Source organism: Manis javanica, chromosome 5 (assembly GCF_040802235.1).
Source record: "Manis javanica isolate MJ-LG chromosome 5, MJ_LKY, whole genome shotgun sequence".
In the NCBI taxonomy this organism is placed as follows: domain Eukaryota; kingdom Metazoa; phylum Chordata; class Mammalia; order Pholidota; family Manidae; genus Manis; species Manis javanica.
The window spans coordinates 111,358,729-111,383,383 of record NC_133160.1 but is presented as its reverse complement, the minus strand read 5'-3'; the positions used below and the strand labels follow the sequence as shown (position 1 = coordinate 111,383,383).

At 35.2% G+C, this 24,655-nt stretch overlaps 1 protein-coding gene across 7 annotated transcripts in view; it reads left to right on the top strand.

Annotated features, from left to right (window-relative positions):
* The window catches only part of MRPL1 (mitochondrial ribosomal protein L1), a 145,574-nt gene that overhangs the window by 28,328 nt on the left and 92,591 nt on the right, over positions 1-24,655 (top strand). For all 7 annotated transcript variants that reach the window (XR_012131707.1, XR_012131708.1, XR_005057242.1 and 4 more), the window contains exons 3-6: positions 747-1,005; positions 3,457-3,540; positions 4,649-4,720; positions 18,570-18,681. Coding sequence is in view for 3 of the 7 variants with exons in the window: in XM_073237420.1 (XP_073093521.1) it covers positions 747-1,005; positions 3,457-3,540; positions 4,649-4,720; positions 18,570-18,681 (527 nt within the window). In the remaining 4 variants the exon portion in view is untranslated. The remainder of the gene's footprint in view (positions 1-746; positions 1,006-3,456; positions 3,541-4,648; positions 4,721-18,569; positions 18,682-24,655) is intronic.

Here is a 24,655-nt window from a genome sequence, read left to right as displayed (position 1 = left end):
CCTAACTCCATCCCCCATTCCCAGATGACCACTATATCTACTTCAGTCTATAGATTTTGCCTATTCTTGATATTTCATTTAAATGGAATCATACCATATGTGTTTTTTTGTGTGTGGCTTCTTTGATTTAGCATAATTTTTTAAGGTTCATACATACTTCAGCACTTTATCAGTACTTCATTCCTTTTCATTGCTCATTAATATCCCACCAAGGATATACCACATTTAATGTATCCATTCATCAATTGATAGACATCTGGTTGTTTTTACTTTTGACTGTTGTGAGTAATGCTGCTATGAATCTTTGTATTTAAGTTTTTATGTGGTCATATGTTTTCATTTCTCTTGGGTATGTGCCTGGGCTTCTTTTTCCTTCAAGAATTGACTTTGGGGTCATTTCTTCTGGAATCTTTTCATAGCCTCCTAAGCTGGGTTAAATGTCTTTTCCCTGTGGTTCTGATAACACTCTCATAGTAACTTAGCACATGATACTGAACTTACCTGTTTACATGTCTGTCTCTATTCTAAATTTCTGGAGAGCAGCATCGATGTCTTACCTAACTGTATCAACTGCAAACAGTACAAAAGTTCACTTAATATTAGTTGAACTAGAAAAACTGTAAAGTAAGCTATGCTTTCAAATTAAAAATAAACTCTTTTGTTATTTTTATCATATATGTCAGCTTTTTAAAGAAAAGTCTCATAATACAAATTAATAACTGATCTTGAATTTATCTGTTTTTAAGGTCTACAAAGAAAACAAAAAAAGGTACAAAACAAAAGGCATTAGATGAGAATAAAGATGAGATAAAAAAAATCAAGTCATATCCCTTTATGGAAGGTGAACCTGAGGATGATGTCTACTTAAAACGCTTATATCCAAGGCAGATATATGAGGTGGAGAAAGCTATTCAATTACTTAGAGAATTTCAAATTCTGGACTTTACTAATCCAAAACAAGGTGTTTATATTGATTTGACACTGGATATGGCACTGGGGAAGAAGGTATGTAGATTCAATTAAAATAAACTTATTCCTGAACAGTGGTTGTATGAATTGCTGTTTCTTAATTTTTTAAATTCTCTTTCCTATAATTCTAGAAAGTGTTATGCTCTTTCTGTACTTTAGGATGAAAAATGTTCATTTAAAAATTTTACAAGTATAAAATTTAATGTTGAACATCTGCAGAGTTATTGGACATACATTTCCTAATCACCTGAAAATCACTGATACAAATTTCAACAGAAATAGTTTTAAAATTAATTGAGATGTTATTATAACTTTGAAAACTACCTTAAACTACCTGGGCATCATGTTCCTTTCTGTAAATGGGCTTCAGATGAGCTCTGGCCTTCAGATATGTTCCATAAAGCCCTGGGTTGATACTGAGTTTGCATGGGTAGGGTGCCAAACCCCCTCACTCTTGCCTCCACCAGAATCTCTGATTTATCTGTTTACATATTGCAATTCCATGGAAGACTTTTGTTATAAAACTCTAAAAGTAGGGGAAACACTAGATTAGAATTGAAGTCCATTATAGCTCTGAATTTATAAGCTGCTCATTTAAGGAATCTAATTTTCTTGAATATGATATTTAAATTTTTATTCTGAGAATATCTTTTTTGGGGAAAAAAGAAGGTATATAGTTTTGAAATGCATTTTAACAATCTCAACAACAACAACAATAATTGAACACTTAGGAGGAAGGGTTACAGCTTAACACTAAGAGGATGGGCTCTGGAGTCAGATTACATACAGTATAGGCCAGAATCCTGGCATCACCATTTACTTGCTTTTTGACTTTGAGTCTCTCGTCTAACTTCTTTAAATCACAGGTTTTTCATCTCTTTATAAAAGGAGATAAAATGCTTTGTTTATCTGGTTATTACAAGGAATAAATGAAATAACACATTTAAGGGATTTGGTAAGTGTTTAATAATAGCAATCAACACTTACTGGAAACTTTCTATGTACCAGCAGCCACAGTGCTAAATGCTTTGCATGTGTTTTCTCATTTAATCCTATAACTGCAGAAGAGGAAGCTTAGACACAGAAACTGAAATAACTTGCTCAAGGTTACAGAGTAGGGAGCAGAGGTAGGGTTTGAACCAAGGTGTCTCATTTCTTAGTTCGTTTTTATTAGGAACAGTTTATACCAGCCATGATATAATTTTATTTTATATCATAGTTATAGTTAGTTCACTGTTAGTTATTTTATTTAAAAAATGTTGTAGTGCCCAAGATGATCTCTTTCTTAGTAAACAATGTGGTTAATAATGAAGTCTTGTAGGATCACAAGCTTCATTTCATAAATATTTATAAATGAGTAATATTGAAAGGGTACTATTATCTTCATAAGATATTTTTTCTTCTTGATAGAGTACTTGTACAAGCCAATATTCCCAGGGGATACTATTACTGTGATTGCTTGCCATTGAAAAATTCACTGAAACCATGTTAGTGGCAAAGAAGTGCCAGTCAAGAAAATTAGTTGCATGTCTATATAAAGTGTGCTTAAGAGTTAATGGTGTCTTGTCTGAAAAGAAATCCACAGGAGGTTATCTCTACTCAAAAGTTTTTCAAAAAATATAATCTTTCAACCAGTTTTATTAGGGAGCAAACCCCTTTTCTCTTTCCTCCAGACCTTAAGACTACCCTGTAATTATGGGCCTAGAACTTGTTTCCATGTGAAGTCTCCCTAACACATGAGCCACAGACTTAGACAGGACCTTGACCAAATGACCAAACAAATCAGTTCTAAGGCTCTGGAGAATCTCCATCCATATTTGGGTGCCTCAAATCTATGCCATTATTTATTTTGGTTTTTCTACCTGAATACCAAATACATTTGAAGGTGCTGGGTGGTCCAGGTTGTTTAAAAAATAGAGCCACTTATAAGAGCCTTTCATGCTTGGCATTCTGTCTTAGACTTAGGGTTAATATCACTGATCATTTAGCACCAGTGATGGAGATTTAAGGGTGAGCTTATGAGCAGATGGCTGGATATTGTCTCTTGTTCCATATGCATAGCTGTCTCCATGTCCTCCTTAAAGGTGTCAAAAAATTACATGTTCTTTTGAATTTTATTCAAGGGCAAACTTTGACATCCGTCATGTAGAAAGCATTGTACTAGGTGCTGGGGAAGGAAGATGTGGATGTGCAAACACATCTATTAATATATGAGAGACTGATGAAAGATGTAGAGACAGAAGCCAAGTGCCATGGCAGTATGGAGCTGAGAAAAGAGATTTAGATTTTCATTATGGCTTCTTGCAAAAGAAATACAATCTCTTTTACTTTAAATTGTAATCAGTGAATAGTTGTAGATTAATGAGAGGACATATGGTAGAACTAAAACATTAAAAACAAAACATGTCCGTTCTCTTTTTTATATATGTGAGAGATACAGAAAAAAAGAATTTTTTCATTATTATTTTTCCATTGTTGTGTATTTAGAAAATTGTGGAGCCATTTGCCAGTGTTGTTAGTTTTCCATATCCATTCGCTTCAGAAATCAAGAAAGTTGCTGTATTTACAGAGGTGAGTAACCTTTGTCAACTTTTTATCATTTAATTTTTTATATATCACATTAGTCAGTGATTAGAATAACTGACCAAGTAGAGTTAGAGAAAATCCTGACATTCACTTAGTCTTATTTTTCCCATTTGAAGCTCAAAGCAGTTAGATGACTTATTGCGTTATGACGTTAGTTGAGAAAGAGCTAAATTTGCACATTAACTTCATTGTTTTTACTCTACCACATTATATTTCTCACAAGAAACTGAAGAGAAGTCTAGAATTTATTCTATAGCTCCTGCTTAGAATTCTGTAACAACAGTAAAATTATTTTAGAGCTGTGTGCTCACTTAGTGCTGTGAAGATACAGAAACTACTCTTTTCAAAAGATCTAGTCTGGAAAGTCAAGAAAGTCAAAGCTGTAACAAATACATTAATACAGCTTTTTGTCAATCTTTTTGTATTATAAAAATTTGTTTATAATGTATTTATGAATTTGTTTTGTTGAGTATTTTGATTCCTCTCCATCAGTGCCTCACTTTCAAGGAAGAATTTCTTTACCTTTTTTCCAGAAAAGTAGAGAATATAGCTGTTGGAATGCCAAAGAACTTGAGTAAGGGAGTGATAGATTTTCACAGTAAAACCAAATGGCATAAATGGAACATGGAAATAAAATAACTAATACCATGTATTTCTCTTTTGAATTTTCAGATAACTGGCTGATTTTGGTTCTCTTATTCCTTAAATCAATTTTTTTCCTCTTCCATATTGATTTGATAAAATGTCACCATTCAAGTTAGAAAAAATAAATATATTTTAACCCTTTACTTTTGGAAGATGGTATATTCATGGCATTGGACACTCATGTTGAGTTACTTGGTAGGTTCCTAATGTGCCATTTTGATGAATTTTCTCATAGGTTAGTCAAGAAACACCTTACCTTAATAAACTACAAACTAAACTTGTTCTGAATGTAGTATCTCTGATGCAGCAAATTGAGAATGGATGTGTTTTCAATTAAAAGTAAAAACTGCAATTTTTATTTTCAACTGTGATATTATATCTATCAAAATACTTGAAAGTAGACTGAATTTGTTTAAAGATTAATATTAAAACTATTGTATTCTGGTAGAATGCATCAGAGATTAAAATAGCAGAAGAAAATGGAGCTGCATTTGCAGGAGGAGCTAATCTGATTCAGAAGGTACAGTGTTGTTTTCATATTCATTAGTTATAGAAATGGTTCTGTTCTTTGCCATCCATTGATTTATTATGTGTGGAACATAACCACTATGCTCATATCTTTTGATAAATGGTGGGTAGAGCTTTATAAAATAGGAAAATTTTTTTCTAATCTTTTGAATCTCAAAATCAAGCTAAGAAAAAACTATTGAGACAGTCTGATGTTAATTATACCTGATTTATACTCTGATTTCTTCTTTTCCCCTTGCTTCAGCCATGTTTGTGAGAGTTTTATGGGTAGACTGGGAAGGGCAATATGACTCTGTGGCTTGAATGTGAGATTTAAAATGAAACCAAAAGGTAGCTCATATGGTGTCTCTATTCATGTTTTGAAGATCAAATATTGTTTTCCCTTCTTGGAGTGAAAAGTGTGATTAACTTTAGTAGATCACAAAGGATAGTATCTGACCTCTATAGTAATATGGTACTTTTTGGTTACTATTAACTGGTACCCCCTCCAAGGCAGTTTCAGAGTGGCATAGGCTCAGCATGAAGCAGCAAATGATTATGTAGCCTGCCTTGAGAAAATAACGAAGAATTTGTGGAACCCTTTTGAAACAAGAACCATTTTTTTCTTAAGTGTTGGGAGGAAGAGGCATGTCTGTTGAATATTGGGAGTTACTTCTGAAAATACAGAAGATTATCCTTAACATTCTCCAAAGTATTCTCTTCTAAATTTAATCACTTAGATTATTGAATACTTTTGTTTTTAGAATAGGAAAAAGTGATTTGAAAATTTATCTTTTGTCCTATATCCAGATTTTGATTTGGGGCAAGTTTGAGCTGAGCCCATCCTTTGGGATGCACAGCAGTAGTGTTTTTCTCCACTAGTAGTACTTTAAGTTTGGTGGAGTTTCTGGATTTTTAAGTTTTCTCCAGTAGTATTTTAGATTTGGTGGAGATTCTCTATTTTTAAGGAGAGTCTCTAGAATGACTTTTGGGAATAGAACTAATGGAAAATACAAAGAGATTGTGCTATCATACAGGTTCTAGGTCACAAAGGGTAGTACCCAATTTTCTGATGTATCATAAATTTTAATTAAATAAAATTATTTTAATTTTTTAAATTGAAGTATCTTTGATATACAATCTTATATTGGTTTTAGATATACAACACAGTGGTTCAACAGTTACCCATGTTGTTAAATCCTTACCCCCTCTAGTGAGGTTACCATCTGTCAACATAGAAAGATGTTACAGAATCACTGGCTATGTTTTCCATGCATTCATCCCTGTGACCAACTTATATTATAATTGAGAATTTTTGTGCCCTTATCCCCCTCCCCTCCTACTCACCTTAGCCTCTCCTCTGTAGTAACCATTAGTCACTTCTCAGTGTCTGTAAGTCTACTGCTGTTTGCTTTGTTTTTATATTCCACAAATAAGTGAAACCATACAGTTGTTTTTCTCCACCTGGCTTATTTCACTGAGCATAATACCCTCTAGATCCACCCATGAGTTGCAAATGGCAGGATTCTTTTTTTTTTCTTTTATTGTAATATTCATATATGATCTTACGTTGGTTTCAAATGTACATCACAGTGGTTCAGCAGTCCCTGTGATCAACTTATATTGTGATTGTGAGGTATTGTGGCCCTTTATCTCCCTCCCCCCTTGGTAACCACTAGTCACTTCTCAGTGTCTATAAGTCTACTACTGTTTTGTTCCTTCTTTTTTGCTTTGTTTTTATATTCCACAAATAATTGAAATCATATGGTATTTGTTTTTCCCTGGGTTATTTCACTGATTCCTCCAGGCTGTTGCAAATGGCAGGATTTCTTTTCTTTTTATGGCTGAATAATACTCCATTGTGTATATGTACCACCTCTTCTTTATCCATTCACCTTTTGATGGATACTTAGGTTGTTTCCATATCTTGGCTATTGTAAATAGTGTTGTGATAAACATAGGGGTGCATATATCTTTTTGAATCAGGGATTTTGTTTTCTTTGGGTAAATTTCTAGGACTGGAATTACTAGGTCAAATGGTATTTCTATTTTTAGTTTTTTGAGGAACTTCCATACTACTTTTAATAGTGTCTGTACCAATTTACATCCCACCAACAGTGTATTAAGGATCTCATTTCTCTACATCCTCACCAACACTTGTTATTTCTTATCTTTTGGATAGTGGCCATTCTAACTAGTTTTATTTATCTAACTGCTTTATTCTTCTCTATTTTATTTATTTCTGCTGTAATCTTTATTATGTTCTTCTTTCTACTAACTTTGGGTTTCATTTGTTCTTCTTTTTCTAGTTTTTTTAATTGCTTGGGATTGTTCTTGTTTCTTGAGGTAGGCTTGTATTAGTATGTACTTCCCTCTTAGTACCACTTTTTCACTGTCCCACAATTTTTGGACTGTTCAGTTTTTGATTTCATTTATCTTCATGTACTTCTTGATTTCTGTTTTAATTTGTTAATTGATCCACTGATTATTTAGGTGTGTTATTTAGCCTTTATGTGTTTGCAGGCTTTTCGTTTTCCCTATATAATTTATTTCTAGTTTCATACCAATGTAGTCTGAGAAGCTGCCTGATAGGATTTCAATCTTTCTGAATTTATTGAGGCTCTTTTTGTGGCCTAGTACATGATATATTCTGGAGAACCTTCCTTGTATACTTGGGAAAAAATGTGTATCATGCTGCTTTTGGGTGGAATGTTCTGTAGATATCTGTGAAGTCCATCTGATCTAACATATTGTTCAGTGCCTGTTTCCATAATTATTTTCTGTCTGGTCGATCTGTCTGTTGATGTGAGTGATGCATTAAAAGTTTTCTAAAATGAATGTATTTCAATGTATATCGCCCCCCTTTTTTTTCATTAAGGCATTATTGATTTACACTCTTATGAAGGTTACACATGAAAAAACAATGTGGTTACTACATTTACCCATATAATCAAGTACCCACCCATGCCCCAGTGCAGTCACTGTCCAGTATAGTAAGATGCTATAGATTTCACAATTTGCCTTCTTTGTGCTACACCGTCTTACCTGTGACCCCTCATAGCATGCATACTAAACATAACACCCTTCAATCCCCTTCTCCCTCCCTCCCCACCTGCCTTCCCACACCCCTCCCCAATGGTAACCACTAGTTCCTTCTTGAAGTCTGTGAGTCTGCTGCTATTTTGTTCCTTCAGTTTTGCTTCGTTGTTATACTCTACAAATGAGGGAAGTCATTTAGCACTTGTCTTTTTCTGCCTGGCTTATTTCACTGAGCATAGTGTCCTCCAGCTCCATCCATGTTGTTGCAAATGGTAGGATTTGTTTCTTTCTTATGGCTGAGTAGTATTCCATTGTTTATATGTACCACACCTTCTTTATCCATTCATCTACTGATGGACACTTAGGTTGCTTCCATGTCTTGGCTATTGTAAAAAGTGCTGCAATAAACATAGGGGTGAATATGTCTTTTTGAATCTGAGAAGTTGTATTCTTTGGGTAAATTCCAAGGAGTGGGATTCCTGGGTCAAATGGTATTTCTGTTTTTAGTTTTGTGAGGAACCTCCATATTGCTTTCCACAATGGTTGAATTAGCTTACATTCCCACCAGCAGTGTAGGAGGGTTCTCCTTTCTCCACATCCTCACCAGTATTTGTTGTTCTTAGTCTTTTTGATGCTGGCCATCCTAACTGGTGTGAGGTGATATCTCATTGTGGTTTTAATTTGCATTTCCATGATTAGTGATGTGGAGCATCTTTTCATGTGTCTGTTGGCCATCTGAATTTCTTCTTTGGGGAACTGTCTCTTCATATCCTGCCCATTTGTTAATTGGGTTATTTGCTTTTTGGGTGTTGAGGTATATAAGTTCTTTATATATTTTGGATGGTAACCCCTTATTGGATATGTCATTTACAAATATGTTCTCCCAATACTGTAAGATGCCTTTTTGTTCTGTTGATGGTGTCTTTTGCCGTACAGAAACATTTTAGTTTGATGTAGTCCCCTGAGTTCAATTTTGCTTTTGTTTCCCTTGCTCTAGAAGGTGTGTTCAGGAAGAAGTTGCTTATGCTTATATTCAGGAGATTTTTGCCTATGTTGTCTTCTAAGAGTTTTATGGTTTCATGACTTACATTCAGGTCTTTGATCCATTTCGAGTTTACTTTTGTGTATGGGGTTAAACAATAATCCAGTTTCATTCTTTTGCATGTAGCTGTCCAGTTTTGCCAAAACTAGCTGTTGAAGAGGCTGTTGTTTCCCCATTGTATATCCATGGCTCCTTTAATATATATTACTTGACTGTATATGTTTGGGCTAATATCTGGACCCTCTATTCTGTTCCACTGGTCTATGGGTCTGTTCTTGTGCCAGTACCAAATTGTCTTGATTACTGTGGCTTTGGAGTAGAGCTGGAAGTTGGGGAGCATATTTCCCCCAGCTTTATTCTTCCTTCTCAGGATTCTTTGGCTATGGCGGTCTTTTGTGGTTCCATATGAATTTTCGAACTATTTGTTCCAGTTTGTTGAAGAATGCTGTTGGCATTTTGATAGGGATTGCATGGTATCTGTAGATTGCTTTAGGCAGGATGGCCATTTTAACAATATTAATTCTTCCTATCCATGAGCGTGGGATGTGTTTCCATTTATTGGTATCTTCTTTAATTTCTCTCATGAGTGTCTTGTAGTTTTCAGAGTATAGGTCTTTCACTTCCTTGGTTAGGTTTATTCCTAGGTATTTTATTCTTTTTGATGCAATTGTGAATGGATTGTTTTCCTGATTTCTCTTTCTATTGGTTCATTGTTAGTGTATAGGAATGCCATAGATTTCTGTGCATTAATTTTGTATGCAACTTTGCTGAATTCAGATATTAGATCTGGTAGTTTTGGAGTGGATTCTTTAGGGTTTTTTATGTACAGTATCATGTTATCTGCAAATAGGGACAATTTAACTTCTTCCTTGCTAATCTGGATGCCTTTTATTTCCTTGTGTTGTCTGATTGCCGTGGCTAGGACCTGCAGTACTATGTTGGATATACATGAGGAGAGAGGGCATCCTTGTCTTGTTCTGATCTTAGATAAAAAGCTTTCAACTTCTTGCTGTTAAGTATAATGTTCGCTGTGGGTTTGTCATATATGGCCTTTATTATGTTGAGGTTCTTGCCCTCTCTACCCATTTTGTTAAGAGTTTTTATCATGAATGGATGTTGAATTTTGTCAAATGATTTTTCAGCATCTATGGAGATGATTATGTGGTTTTTGTCCTTCTTTTTGTTGACATGGTGGATGATAATGGATTTTCGAATGTTGTACCATCCTTGCATCCCTGGAGTAAATCCTACTTGATCATGAAGGATGATCTTTTTGATGAATTTTTGATTTGGGTTTGGTAATATTTTGTTGAGTATTTTTGCATTTATGTTCATCAGGGATGTTTGTAGTTTTCTTTTTTTGTGGTGTCTGCCTGGTTTTTATATTAAAATGATGCTGGCCTCATAGAATGAGTTTGGCAGTATTCCATCTCCTTCTGCTGTTTGGAAAACTTTAAGGAAGATGGGTATTATGTCTTCACTAAATGTTTCATAAAATTCTGCTGTGTAGCCATCTGGTCCAGGGATTTTGTTCTTAGGTAAGTTTTTGATTACCAGTTCAATTTCATTGCTGGTAATTGGTCTGTTCAGATTTTCTGTTTCTTTCTGGGTCAGCCTTGGAAAGTTATATTTTTCTAGAAAGTTGTCTATTTCTTCTAGGTTATCCAGTTTGTTAACATATAATTTTTCATAGTATTATCTAATAATTCTTTGTATTTCTGTGGTGTCAGTAGTGATTTTTCCTTTCTCATTTGTGATTCTGTTTATGTGAGTAGATTCTCTTTTTTTTCTTGATAAGTCTGGCTTGGGGTTTATCTATTTGTTTATATTCTCAAAGAACCAGCTCTTGCTTTCATTGATTCTTTGTATTGTTTTATTTTTCTCATTTTTATTTATTTCTACTCTAATCTTTATTATATCCCTCCTTCTAGTGACTTTGGGCCACATTTGTTCTTCTTTTTCCACTTTTGTTAATTGTGAGTTTAAACTGCTCATATGGGATTGTTCTTCTTTCCTGAGGTAAGCCTGTATTCCAATATACTTTCCTCTTAGCACAACCTTTGCTGTGTCCCACAGATTTTGCCATGTTGAATTGTTGTTGACATTGTCCATATATTGCTTGATGTCTTTTTGTATTTGGTCATTGATCCATTGGTTATTTGGGAGCATGTTGTGAAGCCTCCATGTGTTTCTGGGCTTTTTCATTTTCTTTGTGTAATTAATTTCTAGTTTCATACCATTGTGGTCTGAGAAACTGCTGGGTACAATTTCAGTCTTTTTGAATTCACCAAGGCTCTTTTTGTGGCCTAGTATATGATCTATTCTTGAAAATTTTCCATGTGCACTTGGGAAGAATGTGTATTCTGCTGCTTTTGGGTGTAGAGTTCTCTAGATGTCTGTTAGGTCCATATGTTCTAATGTGTTGTTCAGTGTCTCTGTCTCCTTACTTATCTTCTTTCTGGTTGATCTGTCCTTCAGAGTGAGTGGAGTGTTGAAATCTCCTAGAATGAATGCATTGCACTCTATTTCCCCTTTAATTCTGTTAGTATTTCTTTCACATATGTAGGTGATCCTGTGTTGGTTGCATAGATATTTATAATGGTTATATCTTCTTGTTGGATTGACCCTTTTATAATTATGTAGTGTCCTTCTTTGTCTCTTGTGACTTTCTGTGTTTTGAAGTCTTATTTTGTCTGATGCAAGTACTGCAACTCCTGCTTTTTTCTCCCTATTAGTTGCATATGTTTTTCCATCCCTTCACTTTTAGTCTGTATGTCTTTGGGTTTAAAGTGAGTCTCTTGGAGGCAGCATATAGATGGGTCTTGTTTTTCTTTGCATTCTGTGACTCTCTGTCTTTTGATTGGTGTGTTCAGTCCATTTACATTTAGGGTGATTATTGATAGGTATGTACTTATTGCCATTGCAGGCTTTAGATTCTTGTTTTCCAAAGGTTCAAGTTTAACTTCCTTACTGTCTAAGAGTCTAACTTAACTCACTTAATGTGCTATTACAAAACACAATCCAAAGGTTCTTTTTTTTTCTTTTCTCCTCCTTTTTCTTCCTCCATTTTTTATATATTAGGTTTTGTATTCTGTACTCTTTGTCTAATCCCTTGATTGACTTTGGGGATAGTTAAGTTAATTTTGCATCTGCTTTGTAATTAGCTGTTCTACTTTAGTTACTGTGGTTTTATTACCTCTGGTGACAGCTAGTAAACCTTAGGAACACTTCCATCTATAGCAGTTCCTCCAAAATGCACTGTATAGATTGTTTGTGGGAGGTAAATTCTCTTATCTTTTTCTTATCTGGAAATGTTTAATCCCTTATTCAAATTCAAATGATTATCTTACTGGATAAAGTAGTAGTCTTTGTCCAAGGCCCTTCTGCTTCATTGCATTAAATATATCATGCCACTCCCTTCTGGCCTGTAAGGATTCTGTTGAGAAGTCTGATGATAGCCTGATGGGCTTTCCTTTGTATGTGATCTTATTTTTGTCTCTGGCTGCTTTTAGTAGTCTGTCCTTATCCTTGATGTTTGCTATTTTAATTACTGTATGTCTTGTTGTTGTCTTCCTTGGATCCCTTGTGTTGGGAGATCTGTGGATCTCCATGGCTTGAGAGACTATCTCTCTCCCCAGATTGGGTAAGTTTTCAGCAATTACCTCCTCAAAGACACTTTCTATCCCTTTTTCTCTCTATTCTTCTTCTGATACCCCTATAATGTGAATATTATTCCGTTTTGATTGGTCACCCAGTTCTCTCAATATTCTTTCATTCTTAGAGATCCTTTTTTCTCTCTGTGCCTCAGTTTCTTTCTTTTCCTCTTCTCTAGTTTCTGTTTCATTTATCATCTCCTCCGCTGTATCCAATCTGCATTTAATACCCTCCATTGTGCTCTTCAATGATTGGATCTCCAACTGGAATTCTTTCCTGAGTCCTTGAATATCTTTCCTTACGTATATGAGCATGTTAATGATTTATATTTTATACTCCCTTTCAGGAAGAGTCATGAGGTCCATGTCATCTTTCTCAGGAGTTATATTAATTTTACTTTGAACCAGGTTCCTTTGGTGTTTCATATTTTTATATAGTGCCCTCTAGTGCCCAGAATCTCTACTGTCTGGAGCTGCTCAGCTCCTGAAGCAATGTTGGGGGTTGCAGGGGAGTGGTATTTGTGCTGGGGTGTGAGGGGGAGGAAAGAACTGTTTCCTGCTTCCCAACTGCTATGCCTGTCTCCACTGCCTGAACTAGTGGCCCGAGCACAGAGGTATAAGCCTCTGTGCTTCGCATTTGTGGTTCCTGTAGGTCTTCCCTCTGGCTGGCCCAATGCCAGGGTAGGGTTTGCTGGTTTGCGTGCCAGGTGGGGCTGGCTGGGAGAAAGTCGCAGTAAGCTGCCTATCACAGAGCTGTGTAGCCAGCCAGGGAGCTGGAGCACCTGAAGATCGTGAAAGCTCCCAGCCTGCTGGGCAGAGTGCACCTGGACAATTTTGTCTACCTGTTCTTTCTCCTGAGCAGTAAGCTCTGTGGAATCCTTGCCCCTTTAGCAGCCCTCTTACTAAGGGCTTCCTTGTTAGGAAGTCTCTCAGACTGCCTGCCTCTCTTTTGTCCCAGAGCAGCCGTATATGGATCCCTGCTTTCCACAAGCAGCTGGAATATCAGTCTCTCCAGGAATTCTGCCTGTCTTAGCTGTCCAACCCCGTAATCCCGAGAGTATCACGCAAGCACTGTGAAATGTAAGTTTGCGCTTGTGCTCCCAGAGCAGATCTCCAGAGTTAGGTATTCAGCAGTCCCAGGCCTCCACTCCCTCCCTGCTCTGTTTCTCTTCCTCCCTCCATTGTGCTGGGGTGGGGGAAGGGCTTGAGTCCCACCAGGCCACAGCTTTGGTACATTACCCTGTTCTGTGAGGTCTGCTTTTTTCTCCAGGTGTATGCAGTCTGGCACAATCCTCTTTCCTGTTGTTCTTTCAGAATTGGTTGTATTAATTATATTTTTGTATTGTATGCAGTTTTAGGTGCTCCTGTGTTGGGTGAAAAGATATTTATAATGATTATATTCCCTTGTTGGATTAACCCCTTTATTATTATGTAATGTACTTCTTTGTCTCTTGTTACTTTTTTTGTTTTGAAATTTATTTTGTCTGATATAAGTACTGCTACTCTTGATTTTTTCTCCCTATTATTTGCATGAAATATCTTTTTCCATCCCTTCACTTTTGGTCTCTGTATATCTTTGGGTCTGAAATCAGTCTCCTATAGGCAGCATATGGATGGGGTTGCTTTTTTACCCATTCTGCCACTCTGTGTCTTTTAATTGGTGCATTCAGTCTATTTACATTAAGGTAATTATTGATAGGTAATTATTGCCATTTTATTAATTGTTTTCTGGTTGTTTTTATAATTCTTCCCTGTTGCTTTCTTCCTGTCATATACTCTGGTTATTTGATGTTTTTCTTTAACATTGTGATTAGATTCCTCTTTTTAAGTTTTTTGTGTATATATTATTGGTTTTAGTTTTGTGGTTACTAAAGGTTTAGTGATAGCTTCCTGATACTTTAACAGTCTGTATTAAATTGCTGACTGCCCTAGTTGAAGCATAATCTCAAAGTACTTTTTTTCTTCTTGGAACTCTACACTTATGTATTAGATGTCATAATCTCCACTTTTTGTGTATCCATTTTTTATTTTGTATGTAGTTGTTTTTGCTATTTTTGTTTTGTTTTAATTTCGTACTTGCTTGGTAATTAATAGATCTACTTACTGTGGGTTTAATTTCACTTGTGAAGATTATTTAGGCTTAGGAAACTTTCCATCTGCACAGTCCCTATAACATATCCTGTAATGCTGTTTTTGTTGTTATAAATTCCTTGAGCCTTTGCTTATCTGGAAAGTGTTTAATCCCTGCTTCAAATTTGAATGATAATCTTACCGAGTAGAGGATTCTTGGTTGAAACTCCTTCAGTTTGAGTACATTAAATATTTCATGCCACTACCCTTATGCCCTGTAAAGTTTCTGCTGAGAAGTCTGTTGATAGCCTGATGGGGTTTCCATTATAAGTAATCTTTTTTCTCTCTCTGGCTGCTTCCAACTTATCCCTTATCTTTCCCATATTAATTATTATATGGCTTGGTGTTGTCTTCCTAGGGTTCCTTTTGTTCTGTGCCTCCATGACCTGAGTGTCTATTTCCTTCCCCAGACTGGGCAAGTTTTCAACAATTATTTCCTCAAAGAGACTTTCTATCCTTATGTTCTCTCTTCTCCTTCTGGTACCCTTATTATGTGATTGTTTTGTTTGGAGTTGTCACACAGCTCTTAGCATTCTTTCATTCCTAGAAAGTATTTTTTCACTGTTCTTCAGCTTTATTGTGTTACTGTTCTCTAATTTCCATCTCACTGATTGTCTCCTCTACTTTCAGGAATCTATTATTCATTTCCTCCATTGTATATTTCATTTTGGTTGCTGTACCCTTCAGTTCTAAGTGGCTCTTTTTCAGCTCTTGTATTTCTTTGTTGAAGGCCTCCCTGAGATCTTCAATACTTTTCTGCAGATCTGTGAGCATATTTATGACTTTTACTTTGAAATATTCATCAGGAAGATTGGTAATTTTCATTTCATTTAGCCCTCTTTCTAGTGTCTTATCCTGTAGTTGTGTTTGGAACAAATTCCTCTGCCTCCTTATTTTGTCAGGGTTTCTGTGTTTCTTCCTTTGTATTAGATGGATGCTTTCTGCTCTACATGGTAATGACTCTATGAAGAAGGCATCCTGTGGTGCCCGGAAGCTCAAGACTCTTTATTGTCCAGTGCCTGGTTCTCCTTTGCAGTGGAGCCCAAGTTTTTGGTGGGCAGTGGGCAGGGTGGGCAGACTTTCTGTCTGCCCAGTGGTCTCTGTCTACTGTGCTAGCAGTTTGCCTTAGCTGGCCCTTTGTAATCAGAACAGTGGCTTCGGTTGGCATCATTGTGGGTGGGTTGCCCTCTGCCTGCCCTGCAGCAATGGCAGGGATGCCCTGTAGTGAGGGTGGGGTGGTTGCGGACTCTGGGGCAGGGTGAGGCACAGTGAGTCCTGAGGTGTCTGGGTGCTCTGTGGTAGCAATTTGCATGGGAGTGGGGTGCGCAGCACCAGGCTTGGCAGCCTGTGGGGAGGAAAGAGCTCTTGGAACTGGCTTCTGCAGGTGCCTCTTCAGTTGGGCTGAGAAAGGGCCGAGAAAGCTTGGAGAGTCTCCTTCTGCCTGTCACACAACAAAGTGTGATGCTTCTGCTGGGCCGAGTGGGCTGGAGTGTGGCAGTGTGCAAGGAAGTGCCTTGGGGCTGAGCTGCCAGTGAGGGGGATAAAACATCTGGGACTCCTGAGAGTTCCTGACCTGTTGGGCTGAGGGAGGGCTGGGGAAGTATGTCCACCTGCACTCTCTCATGTGGAGAGAGCTTCACCCAACCCTCACCCCTCTAGTACCCCTCCCACTGCTGGCTAATCATTCAACCTGCCATCTCTGCTTTGGGTCTCAGCGGGTGGAGTGTACCTGTCCTCCACAAGCAGCTGGAGTCTCAGCCTCCCAGAGTGTTTCACCTGTCCCTGGTGTCCAGCCCATTGATCACCAGAACCCAATGACTTATGTTTCAAGAGCAGATCTTCAGGGCCATGTGTGCAGAGTTCCTGGGTACTTATCCCCTCCCTGCTCTATTCCTCTTCCTCTTGCCTGTGGGCTGGGATGGGGGAAGGGTTTGGGTTCTGCTCTATCACAGCCCTACCAGTTTACCTTTTTCTGTGTAGTCTTCTCTTCTTCCCCAGATGCTGGTGGTCTGTTCTGTAGTCTTCATGTCATTTTCAGGTTTAGTTGTATTTGCTTTAGTTGCTTCCTTGGTGTGTTTGTGGGAGGAGGTTTCTGCCCTGCCTTCCTACTCTGCCATCTTTTTAAAAATTATTTTTATTATTAAAAAATAAATAATATCACAGATTCTTTGGAGTTTGATAATAGAGCTTAGTCTCTGGAGCCAGAGAACTATCTTTCTTATTAAATTAGTGTACTGCCTTCCATCTGTTTTCTTCTTGAAAGCGTAAGTGTGTCTTGTAGAATTGTCATAGGAACAATGGAGTTTAAATAGATACCTCTACTCCTTAAATGTTAAGAAGTTATTTCTCAAGAAAGAAATGGTAAGGGAGAAGAAGGTGTTCTGCATCATTAGGTTCATTAAATAAAACATATTTGAAAAAGTAACCAAAATAAGGAAACAAGTACATTTTTAAATTATTTGACAAATAAACTATTACAGGTAAAGAATTTCTCTGTAGGGGCTTCATTAGAGGGAAAATGCTACCTGTATAAAGCATCATAACTGGTATATTCTTGCAGTTTACCCAATGGTATCTTTTAAATCTTACTCATATTTTAGAAGGTATTAAGGTTATAAAGTAAATTTAATGTAGTTTTCGTAAATAGTGTAATGGCTGCAATTTCTTTTTACACATTCCTATATTTTTTAATTAATTTAAATATTATTTTACTTATTATTTATAAAAGGTAAGTGTAGGATATTTTACTAAAATTTTAGTCATTTCTTCTGTAAGTCCTTTATGTACTAATTCATTTTGTTTACTTTGAAATATCTTATGTTTGCTTCTGAGGGATTTCAAAATAATTTTGTTTTGTCTCTAAAGCACGGTTTCCATGTCTAGTTTTGTATTATCCAAGATGTCATCTTTAGATTAACTATACCATGGCTTTCAACAATTTTAAATTAAATTAAATTTAATTTAATTCAGTGGAATCTGTTTTAGACTCAGTATTGAAAGGTTTGGAGTAGAATTTTGCATATACCGTTCTTCAACATCTCAAAATTATCTGTTTTTGTATTAATAATGATGAGAGCCCTAGTTCTGGAACCATATAATGCCTGTGTTTGAATTCTAGGTCTGACCCTTATAAGTGCACAGACTGACTTATCTTCCTTAAACCCTCAATTTCTTTATGTGGAATGTCTGGTCAATATTAACCCTGCCTCATAGGGTTATTGTAAAGACTGGAGGAACTAAAACATGTGAAATATTTAACAGAATGTGATCATTTACTGTAAGTTATTACTGGTAAGGGGAACATAATATGTTATTTATGGCATAAAGAATTTTTAAAAAGGAAGAATAGTAATAGGAAGATTAAATTCCAGAATCATTGCTTTAATGTTCACTGTATGACTCTAGACTAAGCCTTTGAATGACATATTGTGGTCATATTTTATGCAAAAAGAATCATTAATAAAACTTGTTACCTGGGCAGCGTTGTTCTAAAAACTTGCTTCATTTTATAATCAACTAAATTTTTAAATGAACTGTATTATAGTAGTATAATAATTTTGGGGGAGCTGATTGCCTAAATAAATGTGTTTTAAAAATTAAGTTATTACTCTCTTTGTTTTTAGAATGGAATTAGAGTGTAAATAAATAAACTATAAGTAAGTTGTGTTTGACCATCCTACTCCTCTTTTATTTTTAGTTGTTGGAGGCAAATAGCATTTTAGTTTCAATTCTTTGTGAAATGATTATATATTCAGTTCTCTTATGCTCTAAATTTAGGAAGATAATGTAGTTGCTAGTGATTTGGCAGTTACTGGTTGTTAATTTTACAAGTGATCTATTGAAAATTTTCAGCATGTTTTTTCAGTTTTAGGCATACGAATTTAGCTTTATGGGATCATATGAACCATAATGGAAATTACTACATTATACTTTATTTTCAGAAGGGTAAAGTTTTCATGTAATCTTGGGTTATCTTTTTTTTTTCCCCTGACTTTCAGATTTTAGATGATGAAATTCAATCGGACTTTTATGTAGCTGTTCCAGAAATAATGCCTGTGCTTAATCCATTAAAGAAGAAACTGAAAAAAAGATTTCCAAAGCTTTCTCAGAGTAAGGGAGAATTCTTTTTGTTATTTCAATATGCTGTCAACAACTTTCTGATGTGTATATCTAGTTAGAAAACAAAATTGCTAATATATATGTAGAATATCTAATATATCCCTGTTATTTGAATTTTGTATAATATAAGAGCATGTAAATTTTATTATTTTTCCTCATTGACATTAATATCAGTAATTTAATATAATTTGAAAACCTAGTATTTTATACCAGCTAAAGAGGCCATGTTCTAGGAGGAAATTAATGGAAGGTTTCACCCACTAGGTATATTATCATAATTTTTTATATCCCTTTATGTATACAACATGTATTCTCATTTATGTTAGCATTCAGCATATGTATGAATGCTTACTGTGTACATGGCTGTGCAGGTATTTCCCTTAAGGAAATTTCCCATTATGGATATTTTCCCCTTATGAAATCTATTAAGAAGTAAAGTTGTTGTATAGATAGCCATGCTATGAAGTATGGAGCATTATATGATAAATTCACAGGGTATTGTAAATGTTGAGTAGAAGATGAATTTGCACATGGGTGGTGAAATTAGAGAAGAGACCCTGAATGAAATGACATTTGTACCTTGAATAACTGGATGAGTAAGATAAAGGGGAAAATAATTTTAAGTGGAAAAAAATCTGTTAATCATAGACACAGAAATAAGTCTGAAATTACAGGCCACATACAAAAAATATCAATTAGTTCTCTTTGGGTGTAGTGAACAGAACCCCTAGAGTGAAGTGAAAGAGAATAATGATAAATTATGTCGGAAAGGTAGATTAATGCCATATTGAGAAAGGTCTTGAATAAAAGATCCTAATAAACTTGGACTTTCATTCTGTACTTATCAGGAATCTTTTGGAGGTTTTTAAAGTTTTTAAGTTTGTTTTTGGTAGCCTGCATTGAATACCACATCCTTACTAGATTTTGGACTGAGGCTTGGCACTTTTTATTAGGGATTTCCATTATAGTAGCATTTGTTGTCATGGAATCAGACTTACATTCTTTCCTAAGTAAGACCTGAAACTAAACATTATTTTAAAAATTAAACTACAATTACGGTTGAATTTGATAAAAATATCTCTCATAATTTTTTTGTTTCTAATTAAACTGAAGCTCACCAATACGAAACAATACTGAATGTAGTCATTTAAAACTGAAACTGAATACCGAATATATTGACGTTCAGTTAGATCCTTGCTTTGCATGGTAAACTGGTTTTTCACAGAAATTGATTTTGTCCCCTTTGCTGCTTTATCCATTCTCTGAATAGTCCTTGGGCTCTCTTTTCTTTACTCTTTAGCCTTGAGTTTTTTAATTATCATTTTCATCACAGTTTGGGACTATTGTTTTTCTTTTGAAAGGTTTTCAAATAACTTATTTCTTTACTTTAAGTAAGAAAAGTTTCCCTTTAAGATGTTTACTCTTATTAATAGCTTTACTTTATTTCTACTGTGATAATGAATCATAGTTTGAGGATACTATGGTCAGGTTACCTAGGTATGTTCCTCCACCATTTTACTTAATAAAGATTCTTGAAAAAACTGACAGACCTTTCTCCTTCTCTCACATTTTCTTCTCACCCCGAAACAATCTGCTTAACAGCACTGGAAAAACATTTGTGTTTTTTAAACATGAAGACAAATGATTAACCTGTTAAAAATGTTAAAACAGAACGCACCAGATGTGTATTAGAACAATTGAAGCCTGTATCATGCATTCATGCATTTTCAGAGTTTATTCAGATTCTTGTTTAGGAACATTTGATTCTCCTTATATCCAAGAAAAGACTTTAGAGTAAAATGGAAACTATGTTTTAAGCAAATGGATGAAATTAAAAAACAAACAAGCCCCTGCAGCTGAGCTCATTAGTTTACCATTTTGTGTTGTATTTTGTTTTACTAATGGGAGTGGGTAATCATCTTGCCTGAATTGAATGTGCACATTTTGCAGCATGTTTAATGCTGCAGTTTTATTCCTTTTATTTTAACTGCTTATGTAACTGTAGGCAAGTTTTCTGTTCTTCTAATACACATTTGGCTTGTTTTCCTAGTATTTTTTTAATTTCATAAAAAATCACATTTAAAACTTTTAAATTTTTCTTGGAAGAAATTGGGCTTTATTTTCCTTGTTACCTGTCATCTTTCCCCCCCAGTATAAGTACCCTCTGAAATTTTTTCATTTCTAATGTAGATAGGTTTTGATTTTATTTTTGTTGTTCCTAATCTTTTCTCTTATTAGCATTTACTAAACAAAAAGGACTAGCATGAAAAATATTTTGACTTAATTAAATCTGTTTTCTGTAGTGAACATGTTAACCCATAGTACTATGGCATATTTGGAAACAGTTGAATTGTTTTAAACAATACTATTATTGGCAGGTAGGCAGGAAAGGGACATGATTTAAAAACTAGACTCACTAATGTATGTTCTTCTTAACAGATAGCTCTTAGATTGAACATTAGTGCTCCAACTGGAGTCTTGCCAAAAGGATATTGCAGCAGACTTGTCCAAAGAGTGTTCATATCTACTGAAAAGGGCATTGCTTTCTGTAAGGAAGTTGGTGGTATATTACATTTTAGAGTAATGAATATAAAATTATTGAAATCTAGTATGAAATATTTTTAACTCATAGGTTGACATGCTGTATATTACAGTAGTGCTTGTATTATTGAAACAATTAGAACTCTTTGGTTATATAAAAAATGCTAAAACAATTATATTGCAGGGTAATGAATTAAAAATTTTCTAAATTTTTCCCCCTCATGTATTAGTTTAAAAACGACTTACATGTGAAAGACTCCCATAGTGATTATGAACAACTACAATTATTGTAGGTGAATTACTGATATGTTACAGCTAGTTTTATTATAGTTTTCTTCATTCCCTTATGCCAGCTGGCTGTAATGGCCTCCTCAACCTTCCTCACACAAGCTAAGTGTTCTCCCTTCTCAGGTCTTTGCACTTACTGTTCCGTCTGTCTGTAATGTGTTTGTTTTTTTTTTTTTTGGCTTATTTGCTTGGCTCACTCCCATTTTCAAATACCATCTAAATGGAGAGACCTTCCATGACTATCCTATGTAACATATTATTCATTCTCATTCTCTATATAACATATTAGTCATTACTCATCACAGTAATTTCTCATTATTTTGTTTTTATATTCTTTTGTTATCACTCCTGGCATCTCACATTTTTTTATCTGTGGGTTGTGTTCAGTTCCTCTCATTAGAGAAAGGAGGACATTTTTTGGTTTGTCCACTACTGTATACCCATGGGTGTAGTACCTGGCACATAGTAGTTACTCAATAAATGTTTGTACAGTGAATGAACATTTAATGCAGCATTCAGTTGATTGAAGATATAGAATTAAACACAGCAACTGAGAAATGGATTATCTAGAATTTGTAGATTTTTTGGGGTTAGAATAATTGTATTTATAGTTACTGAGTATGTTACGTGCTAAGCCTTGAGTGTGATAAATAGGAACAAGACAGAGAAGGTCCTTATCACGGAGTTAATGGTTTCATTTTCTGCAGCAGACAAACTGGTTTAACTGAGCATTTAAAATTTTGTTCAGATTTCTTCAGTTAAACAACAAAACACATGCTCTCTAAGTCAAAGCTTTCATTTGATTTAGCTATCCTTTCTAGTTGTGATCTTAGTCCTTTCTGTTGTTTCATACCAATTCCTTGTGGTTGGCTGTCTCCATTCCTTAGCAAGTATTATTTTTCCTTACATCCTTCTCTCCCATAATTCAGCTAAAATGTTGCTCTTACTAGTGATTACTGAGTTTCCTTTTGCAACATTCAAAGATCTGTTCTTAGTTTTCTCTGTTCTTGAAGCTCTGTTTTATATTTACATTGTATGATTTTTTTTTCTTTAAAACATCAAACTATTCTACTGAAATATTAAACTCAGATACATTGTACAATCTTAACTGTCTCCTTTCTAACTATTCCTCTGTCTTCCCTGGCTTCTTCCATTCTACTTGCTTCTTCCCTTTAGTATTCCCTGGTAAAAAAGAAAAGAAAAGGTATATCAGGGTGAAATACATGACCATATGGTGTAGTACAAATTATATTTATGATAGACATTGATAGAATTAGAAGAAAAGGGAAGGGAAGAAAGACAAAGGAGGGAAATAGAAGAACATAAAATCAGAGAAAAGAGAATATGGGGAGAGAGGAGAGAAATTACATAGCAAAAAGTATAGCAGAGCCCTAGAAATGGCAGTGAAGATTTAACATTGGGTTGAAAAGCAGAACAGTGGTTAATATAGACCTCTCTAAGTTTTGGTTTTATTAATTACTGTGAACTTGAACCCTTTTTTTTTAAACTTCTTTGTGATGTTTATTCATCTACAAAATGAGTTTCATGATAACATCTCCCCATAGTGTTTTTGTTATAATGCATGCAAGAGCTTAGCACAGGCTGGGTGACTAACAAGTACCTAATATAAAAGAGTTTCTGTTATTATTGACTCGCTACAATTCCTAAGGTAGCTATTCATTTTTCCCAGTTATGTTAGAAGAACTCATTTTTTTATGCTTCATATATCATTTCTGCCTTCATAACTCATTTATTGAAGAAGCAGATAATTATTGAGTGCTTAGTATGTGCGAGACAGTGCACTTAGTACTGAGCATTAATAGATGAAAAGATAGTTTGCATCTTTAAGGAGATAAAAATTGAGAGATGAGAGAGATGAGAACAAGCTGCTGCACTCAAATACAGAAAGTGTACTAGTGGAAAATGTGTAGAGTACTTAGCATAATGAGGGACTACTTCGTAGGATCAGATTATGTAAAGAAGGTAGCAGTTCAGAAGTTAAGTATACTTTCTTTCCTTATATGCACGGGCATATAAGGAAATGGCCTGTAGTAATATTAGCACAAAAGTATGAGAAAACCGGTTCAGGAAATTATGAGTAGCTTTCTATCAGTTGGTACATAAAGTGTTATCAGATAGTGGTGGTCAGTGGGGTGAGACAGTGATAGCAGTGGGCCAGATCACAGAGAGCTTTTTTGTGCCATACTGTGGAGATTTGATTTTTTTCCTTTATGCAGATAGGAGACAATGAAAAATATTGCTCAGAAGAATGATACAATAGTATAATCACATACTGGAATACTGTATGTGGGACCTTGTGATAGGTGGTGATATGAGAATGATGAAATGTTAAGAATGAAGACCAGTGAGGAGGCTAATGCAGTAGGCCTGGTTAAAAAAAGAATAAGGACAGAGTCTGAGCAATGGCAATGAAGATGGAGAGGAGGAAAGCTTTGGTGGGATATTGAAGAAGTGAAATTAACAGGAGTTACTGAATAGATGAGAGGTAAAAGAGAGGGAGGACTCTAGATAAAGATTATCAATACATCATTCATTAGAGTTAGATTGACTATATTAGCACTAGACAAAATAGACTTTTAAGACAAGACTAATGGGAACTACTTTATGCCAATGACATGGGCAAATTCCTTGAAAGAAACAAATTACCAAAGTGGCCAGAATTAGAAAATTTACATAGATCTGTATCAACTTTTCATCACAACTTTCTGCAGTGAAAAGTTCAGGCCCACATGAATTCTCACTGGTGAATTCTATCAATTTAAGGCAGTGATAATATCAGTACTTTACAACCCCTTTTAGAAAACAGTGGGGAAGGAGCCCTTACCAACTTACCAGCTCATTTTATGAGCTCGACATTACTCTGATAGTAATGTTAGACAAGGACATCGCAAGAAAATGACAGACTAATATCTCTCATGAACATAGAATCAAAAATAAATTAGTAAATATTAACCAAGGAAGTATATTTCAGAAATAAAAATTTTGTTTAACATCTAGACAATATAATATGCCATGTTAATAGAATAGAAGGTAAAGACCTTAAGATCATCTCAGTTAATACAGAGAAAGAATTCTAAATATCTAACACCCATTCATGATAAGAACTCAGAATATT